We start from the raw sequence: 9,204 nt of genomic DNA, 5'->3' as shown, positions 1-9,204 counted from the left end.
TGGGGGGGGGGACGTAGAGAGAAAGTGGGAGGGAAGGAGAAAGAGAGACAGAGTCAAAGTGTAATTTATTGTTTCCAGTGAAAAGAGCAAGGCTGCACCCTTTTCTCCTGCCTGAACTCTGAACCACTCAATGCATGTCTGAAGTTTTCTCAGACCTCGGGAGCCATTGATCGAAGGTCAGGACAGAGAACACAAGGGTGGAAGACAAGAACAGAGAGAGCAGAGGGATTAAAGAAGAGCCAGAGAGAAAACAGCACTGCGAAGGACCTCCAGGTCATTACAACCAGACGGCAAAGGGGAGAAAGGTCAACACGGGAGAGTCCGGAACAACTTTTTTATCCCACTTCTAGATCTTCTCGGACAAAACCTGACTTTAATAAAAGTCTGGAGCTGTTTTGTTGTCTGGGATCAGTTTTTAGACTTAAAGGGTAGTCGGAGGCTGGGGGACGGGGCAGGTCTGTGTATGATCCACTCACAGGGCTGCGTGTCTCAGAGAATATGGCCATGGTGAGCGGGGGATGGGGCAACCCCAACGGGGACACTAATGGACTGGGGGAGAAGGCTTACCTGAGGAGGGAGGAAGAGGAGGGCTCGCCTCAAGCCGGGAGCAGTGACGTAGACGTCGGGGACGAGGACAAGGCCTGCGTGGTGGACTGTGTGGTCTGCGGGGACAAGTCCAGTGGAAAGCACTATGGTGTGTTCACCTGCGAGGGCTGCAAGAGCTTCTTTAAAAGGAGCATCAGAAGAAACCTCAACTATTCCTGCAGGTGAGGGCTGCTGGGAGATTCAAAGTGATGTCTTGTTTTGTTGATAGTTTGAACAGTATAGAGTATAGAGTATAGAGTTAAAGGACACAGAATTAATTTAGCTTGCTCTTCTTGTATGATTACAGTGTCTTTTTTGGTAACACTTTTGGGAACACAAATTGTTAATAACACACTGTAAAGTATGTATAGTTGTCAGCAGATATTAATGTTATTAATGTATTTGTCAACAACTATAGCTCCTCCTGTTTAATTGGAGGTTAGGGTATGAACAAATAATGAGCAACAATATCGTAATAATATAAAATATGTCTTTATAGGAGAAGATATAATTGATGACTAATAATCTATATCAATAAACACTTAAAATGTCCTTATATTTGCATTCAACTACATTATAGTGTTTTATAAACCATTTAGTAAATGTTTATATAATGCTTTTAAATGCTAAATGTGGGATGGGGCTGTTTTCCGACATTCACATTTATGAATAGACACAGCAGATTAGTCCGTTTCTCCAGACATCAGTCAGAGTGATATGCTCCAGCCTTGGGTGTGTCTCACAAATAAAATAAATGAAAGCCCTGAAGGTCAGTCATGTGAGGATGGATTGCCTCAGAAGGTCAACATTTCCATTATTCTTCACCACAGGAACCCAATGTTGCAACTTAATTCTCTGCTCTTACTAAGACTACTCTGAGCCTCTGAATGTAGTCGTTTCTTCCACATAATAATCGTCTTTCCAGTCAGTTTGTCACGTCTGAAAAACGCTCTCGGTGAAATGTTGGCAGACCTCGTTCTGGTGTAAAAGGCAAACCAAGGGCGGGTAAGGCCTATGATTTACAAAGGTCACAGCCAGCTTTTCAACCTCGCAGAGCTCACATAGTTCACTCACCATGGGAGTCAGTGAGGGGGATAGAGGGAGAGGAAGGGGGAAGACAAAGATGTAAATATAAACTTCTTTCATTATTAGAAACTCACTTAAAGCATCTTACTATCATGGTATTAACGGTGACTATCATTTTTTTTGCTCTTCAGTAAGTGTTTCATCGTTTGTTTCCTTCGTTCAGGTCAAATCGAGAATGCCAAATCGACCAGCATCACCGCAACCAGTGCCAATACTGTCGTCTGAAGAAATGTTTCCGTGTAGGAATGCGCAAAGAAGGTATCAAAGCTCTGTCATCCATTGCACAGCAGGTTAAAATGTGTTTATTTTAGGATTAGAAGACACGTGAATGAGTTTTTTTGTTTTTTTGTTTTTTTATTGCAAGAGGTGAAAAATCTAAGAGTGAGGTTATTGTTTTACGTTTAGGTTTCCCAGTGGTGGAAGATCCTTTACTTAAAGCTGCACTAATTGTTATTTTTGTATTAACAATTGATTTACTGACTATGTGTGACGTGTTGAAAACCTAATGGGAATTATCCCCTGTTTCCCCTCCCATCAGCTCTAAGGACCATTTTAGCATTTTTCAGCTCATCAACTTTACTGTTTTGGTTCACTTTCATTAGCAGTGTTTCCAGAAGCCACAGAAAGCCCCGATGAACCTAATGTACACTGCCTGGCAAACATCAAACAGCAGACAGACACAGTTAGTGACTAGTGAACATAGCATTTAGCAGCTAAAAGACATATTTCCTTCAGGAGTTGGTGGAGACCAAAAACAGAGCTAAAAGAGAGTGAATATTGGACTTAACTCAAATGGAACACCAATGTTGCTCCTTAACCGCTGGATGTGTAAATAAGCAACTGCTGGATAACATGTTTGCCATATCAACTTAAAATTAGTGTTATGTTTACAGCTTGTTGCGCTGCCTCCAAGTAGCCAAACAAATCAGTAAATTCAAGTAAAAGTTGAAAAATCCTTCTTTAAAGGTTCTGCTTTCAACATTTTACTGATCAGCAAATTGCACTAAAAGTATTAAAAGTAAGCTACTTGCTTTGTAGGTAAAAATGTATTATTATTATTAGTATTATAATAGCATTCTAATTTTGTAGCTGGGAGAGATGGAGCCAAATTGATGTATTTTATATGTTGGTTAGTTTAAACTTGAATTTAATCATATTTTATAACACAATCATATATGTTATTTATATAATATCTTGATCGTCAAAGTAACTGCAGCTGTCAAATGAATGTAGTGTAGTGCAAAAAGAAAAATACCACATTCCCCCCTGAAATTGAATGGAATAGAGGTATAAAGTAGCATAAAATGGAAGTCAAGCAAAGTACAAATACTTCAAAATTGGTACTTAAATACAGTACTTAAGTATATGTATGAAGCCACTTTCTAGCACTGAGGTTTAAACCAATCATATCTTCTCCTTTTACATACCAACAAATAGCCTGATTCATGTACAAACACCCTTCAGCAAAGCACAAATACCTAGAAACACACGTACAAAAATATAAGAAATGGGTAGTCCGCAGAGAAAATGCTGATTTCGACAGAAACAGCCACTGACATTTGCCAGTGATCCAAGCACAATATTTATACTATCAACCAAAGCATGTTGTCAACCCGGAGCTCGAAGTTGACAAGTTCACTCAACACATTGAAACATCTGAGTCTCTTTACAGCATGTGTCTATATATATATATATATATATATATACATTTAATGACAGTTATACTTTGCTTAATTTCTGCAAGTCTGATTAGTAGTAAGAAAAGATGATTCCCATTTCCCCTGGTGTAATTATTTTCATACCAGCAATCTTACCCTCATTATCACATCACAAACTATTTCAAAAGCATTTGTAATTGTATTCCAGTTCCCTGTAACCGTACTTGTATTTCAGCCTGTGTCAGAGGACACCACGAGCCGCTGTGCCATACATACATAATGTGCAGTGAGGTGACAGTCTGACAGGGGTTATATTGAGCCAGGTTATTAATGAACCACGCTGACCATGGCCCATGACGCAGACTGCGCTGTTTCCACATTAGATGGTAACGTCTGTTTCACCTCTAACCCAGACAGAGAAGCACATGCTCACTGCCTTAAGTGAGATTTTGGCCTTTGAAACTAAAGCCTATATTTAAAACAGCCAGTGGTGGTTTTTAAAGTGTGGTGCAGAGAGGGCAGCGCTCCATTAACCTCAGACAGAGCGCTCACATGCATCAAGATGTTGGTCTTACATTATAATCACTAAGGACTACAAATAGGAGCAGCACTCTCCGTATTAGACTGCAATCGATGTCTCATAATTACATTGTTAAAAGGTTGTTGATGAAAACATTATTTCATTTTATTACAAGAAATTACATTGACTAAACATCTACATTTTGGACATATTGTCGCTGTGCAAAGACAGTTTTTAGAAACATTGAAGGAAACAGTTAAGGGTTGAGAACACTTAGCTACCTCTTAAGCTTGATATACCATTTAAAACCTTGTCAGACAGCTGACAAGGTTTTTTACACATGGTTTTCACAGAACAGCGACAATATGACGAGTTTGACTTAAACTTTCAATTTTGTTACTTTAGAAATGTAAATCCATTTTCTACAACCTTCAAATCAAAATTCAAACTGAAAACTGTAATTTACTGAGTGAATGAGTCTAAAGGGACAAGGACCGGTTTCTCAGAGAGCACACACACCTCCACCAGGCTGTTCAGATCCTCATTCTGCTGTCTGTCTTTCTGCAGCAGTCCAGAGAGGACGAATCCCTCCATCTCACTCGGGTATCAGTCCCAACTCCCTGGCTGGTGGAGTTGGAGGTGCAGTGCCAGGTCCCATTGGGGCAGATTACTTTAATGGACAGCCGGTGTCAGAGCTCATCTCCCAGCTCCTCCGAGCTGAGCCGTACCCCAGCAGCCGCTACGTGAACCCGTACAGTCAGGCCCAGATGCAGGCATCTGCCAGCGGAGCTTCCGTCATGGGTATCGACAGCATCTGTGAGCTGGCTGCCCGGCTCCTCTTCAGCACCATCGAGTGGGCCAGAAACATCCCATACTTCCCAGAACTTCCAGTCTCAGAGCAGGTGAGTCAAGACATACAGTACTTTGTGACTTGTTTTCTTTTCCTGTCTTTTTTTTGTTTTGTTTTTTTAACCACCTTACGGAGTCTATTTTAAAATTCATGTGCAAATATTAAAGCTCACTGCGAAACTTCCGGTCTGCCTGACACCGAGACATTGATTTTATTCTTTCTTATCCTTTTACTCGACATGTGGCCCCTCAGATTTACCTTTATATGATGTACCTTTGTTGGTCCTGACCTCCAGATAGCCCTTTCTTTTTTGCATTCCCTACTATGACAAAGTCCAAATGCCTGCTGGGACTCACCCTTTCTTTCAACTCTACAGGTGGCGCTGCTGAGGCTGAGCTGGAGCGAGCTCTTCATCCTGAACGCAGCTCAGTCTGCTCTGCCTCTACACATGGCTCCTCTGCTGGCAGCTGCCGGGTTCCACTCATCTCCCATGTCTGCTGAGCGAGTGGTGTCCTTCATGGACCAGGTCAGGATTTTCCAAGACCAGGTGGACAAGCTGAACAGGCTGCAGGTGGACTCAGCCGAGTACAGCTGCCTCAAGGCCATTGCACTCTTTTCACCCGGTAAGTCTGGTTTTGTTGCAAGGCTATCTGGGTGATTAAAGCTCCTGTAACTGGATGTCTTTGCTGTAAACTGATCCCATGTGTCTTTATAGAAGACCAAAAAAAAAACTGTCTGTATGATGTATTAGGCAGGGTCCATTTTGACAGGGCTCCTTTGACTTGCCTGAATGTGACCTCTGACCTCACTGAAGGGGGACAAAAAGAGAGACAATTTCCTTTAAAGGAACAGTTTGACATACACTTATTCACTTTCTTTCCAAGAGTTATATGCGAAGGTTGGTACCACCTCGATGTCCTTTGAATATGAAGCTACAGCCAGGAGCCAGTTAGCTTAGCATAGAGACTGGAAACTTGTTATATCTTGCTTGTCTAATCTTGACAAATAGTAAGTATAACAAAGACGAGCTGTGGGTTATCAGAGGGTTAGAGCTTCTCAAACTCTCCGCAAGAAAGCAATTAAGCATATTTTCTCCAAAATGTAGAACTATTCCTTAAAGGGACCACAAATGTAAGTAAAGCAGGAACTTACAATTTAAAATGACATACGGATAAAGAAGCTATAAGTATAATATATAAAATGTACAAAAACAGAGCAACAGATGAATCAAATGGTGATCATCTTGTGTTTCTTTGCCTGACAGATGCATGTGGTCTGACAGACCCAGCCCATGTGGACTCCCTACAGGAGAAGGCCCAGGTGGCCCTAACAGAGTACGAGAGGTTGCAGTACCCCAACCAGCCTCAGCGCTTTGGCCGCTTACTGCTGCGGCTGCCGGCTCTGCGCGCCGTGCCAGCCAACCTCATCTCCCAACTCTTCTTCATGCGGCTAGTGGGCAAGACACCCATCGAGACGCTGATCCGAGACATGCAGCTGTCGGGGAGCTCCATCAGCTGGCCCTACGTACCGGGACAGTGAAGCCAGCTGACTCCAGAGTAAGGCAGACTGAGATCAGATTGGGTTGAATCAGAGCTCACAAAGATTACATATCCGGTACAAACTGAATGTTATGAATACAAACTGATAGATATACACACACACACACACACACACACACACACACATATATGTATGTATGTTTGCAGCACTTGTCAGTTTTGCTCTGACCTCCATCTGATCTCTCTCTGTCTGATACTGGAGAAAAACACAGGGCTTTATTTAAACATCAGACTCTTATATGAGGCCATGTGCCTGTACTACCTCCTCCCATATCATCCTTAATGTGACTCAGTTTGAACCCAAGCTCTAAGTGTTTTCCCTCTGCTTTGTTTAAAATGAAGCCACAGCAGTGGCACTTTTACAGGCAGAGCTTTATATCTGGGACATGTTGTTTAGATGAGACCTAAGTTCTGTCACGTTTTATTTGTGGAATGAAATCTCAGACTTTGTTACCAAATGTATTTGTGTGAAGACTGAAAAGCATCACCTTGTACAGCATTAAAACAAAGAAGAGGCATGGGCATTGTATTGCATATTATACTATGTGACGTACTTTACATTTATATGTTATGTACCAAAAAAGTTTAACATTTTAGGAAATACGCCAATTTACTTTGTTGCAGAGTTAGATGAGAAGTATACTCATCTGTACAGTAAATATGAAGCTACAGCCAGCAGCCAGTTAGCTTAGCTTAGTGGAAAAACAACATGTTTTACGGGGTTGTGTGCTGGACTATTGCTTGGTCCGGGACCAGTAACTTTCTGGAGTCTCCACTGGTTGCAACAGCAAGGCAATTATCCCCGGTAAACCAGCAAGTTGTCCTTTTTACGCATTGTTTTTTGTACTGATTCAACTAATTAAATATAATTAGCCGTTTCCAGTCTTTATGCTAAGCTAAACTAGCCAGCCACCAGTTCTAGCTTCATATTTACTGTTTCTCTGCAAGAAAGTAAATAACCGTACTTCACAAAATGTTAGAGCTATTCCTTTAATATAGTATATTATACAATAATGTTCTTGCAACAGGAAGTGTTGAATGTACTCAAACACACCTGGCTCCTCAGACAGTCACATCCCACCCAAACATTATTACCTCATGTTTTATACATCAACGACAGATTGTTCATTGATGTGCTAAAGATAAATATAAAGGGATCAAGGTGTCTTTATCACAGAAACCTTAAAAGCTCATATTCCCCTGTAGACCTGTCTGTCCAATATGTTTTGAAATGTAAGAGGACATAACGTTTGACATATCATTTACAGAACGCTACACTTAGTCAAGTGACATCTTGTTTTTCTGGTTAATCTCTGCAAACTGGAGACTTGTGTCCTTTACTTTTATTAAAGTAGAGGTTGTTCATTTTAAATTTCTTTCAGATTCATGGTCCCCTTTTAAAAACAGTGTGTTATAGCACAGGCTAAAGTGGACAGAGGTCACTTTCAGATCATTATGCTTGTGCAAGGTACTCCAAGTGTTGTAAGTGTTGTAAAGTTTATGGTGTTTGTTGGTACTGAGATAAAAGGGTACTATGCAGTCACATTCATGAGTGTTATTGCCATGAAGTGTGACCAGTGACAGTCAATGTGACAAATGTTTTTCTTGCCAAATTAACTGACTGAAAGAAAAGACAATGTGGGGAAAAAAGTGTTTTTGGTAAAACTCTTTTGTATTCCCCATAAAAAAGACAACAATTATACTGTTCTTGAATCACTTTGTGTTATTTGTTGGAATATAAGGATAGTGATTTCACTGTGTAGCTTTGCTTTATAAAGAAGCATGTTTCTTTGACCATGCTAAACCTAACAAAATGCAAAAGAAGTTCATACGACTGGTTATTACGAGAAATAAAATAAAATGTACATTCTCTCTGTGGATGACTTATGTCTCTGAGACATTAAGGCACTGCACACATCTGTCAAAATCAGAAACACTTTGCCAGTCATTTTAATGTCAAAGTTCCTGTTTGGAGCTGAAATAATAACACTTACTTAATTCGCCCAATCAAGTAAAATTGTTAAATATTTGATCCAGCTTCAAAATGTCAGAATATTCTGTTTTTCTGTGCTTCATATTAATTATTCGTTATTAATTGAATATGTTTTGGACTGTTGGTCAAACAATTTTAAGATGACACCTTTACCTCTCAGAACTTGTGATGAGTCTTTTTCACGATTGGTGATAATTTATAGATTAAATCATTAATCAATTAATGACAAACAAATAGTTATTTGATCATGAAAATACTTGTGAATTGCAGCTCTATTCTTGATATTGGGCATACACATTTGCATTCAAAATGTCAAGTTGATTTAATTTATACAGCTCGATATCACACATTTGCCTCAAAGTACTTTAAAATCAGTACAGCATACAACACCCTGTCCTGAGACACTCACTTTGGAAAAAGAAAAGCTCTCCAAAAGAACTTTTAACTGGGATAAAAATGAAGAGACTTCAGGAAGAGGAACAGAGGAAGGATCCCTCTTCCAGGACAGACGGACATTGCGATTGTAAATATAAATGAAGAAAATGAATCCAAGAGGCTGTTTAGAAACTTCAGGTGTTACAAGCAGATGAACATGAACCTTTCCACCATTGAAATCTGGAAAGAGTACAGATTACACGAACACTCAAGAAGCAAAACTGAAGGTTAATTAGTGTTTTGTAGCATTTCGTTAGTTATTCAAGTAGAAAATAAAAATAAAAATGTTGTTGTTTTTGTGTACTAACTGCAAAAAAACAATATACAATGACAATTAAACAACACCATTGTGAAACTGCAGATACCGGTGCTGAACAGCTCTGGTATAGTAAGTTGGTTTTAAAGTAGTTTACCAAAAGAGGGCAGCAACAGCTTACCTTGAGCTGACAGTGATTGGATCGTGGTTCCCTGAAGTCACTCTGCTCTCCCTGCTGGACGCTCACTGCAGATGCACAAAG

At 40.2% G+C, this 9,204-nt stretch overlaps 1 protein-coding gene across 2 annotated transcripts; it reads left to right on the top strand.

The window, feature by feature from the left end:
- Positions 1–19: 19 nt before the first annotated feature.
- Positions 20–8,134, top strand: LOC116390145 (nuclear receptor subfamily 2 group F member 6). 2 transcript variants are annotated; one of them, XM_031859504.1, is made up of 5 exons: positions 20–767; positions 1,835–1,929; positions 4,420–4,751; positions 5,076–5,322; positions 5,964–8,134. In XM_031859504.1, exons 1-5 carry the CDS (start codon positions 499–501, stop codon positions 6,236–6,238), a joined length of 1,218 nt encoding a protein of 405 aa, XP_031715364.1. In that variant the 5' UTR covers positions 20–498; the 3' UTR covers positions 6,239–8,134. The 2 variants fall into 2 exon arrangements, with proteins under 2 accessions (XP_031715364.1, XP_031715363.1); XM_031859503.1 differs by having other exon boundaries at positions 4,417–4,751.
- Positions 8,135–9,204: the final 1,070 nt, after the last annotated feature.

This window comes from Anarrhichthys ocellatus, unplaced genomic scaffold (genome assembly GCF_004355925.1).
Source record: "Anarrhichthys ocellatus isolate YVR2014 unplaced genomic scaffold, GSC_Weel_1.0 scaffold22, whole genome shotgun sequence".
Classification (NCBI taxonomy): domain Eukaryota; kingdom Metazoa; phylum Chordata; class Actinopteri; order Perciformes; family Anarhichadidae; genus Anarrhichthys; species Anarrhichthys ocellatus.
This window is presented reverse-complemented; position numbering and strand designations above follow the sequence as displayed.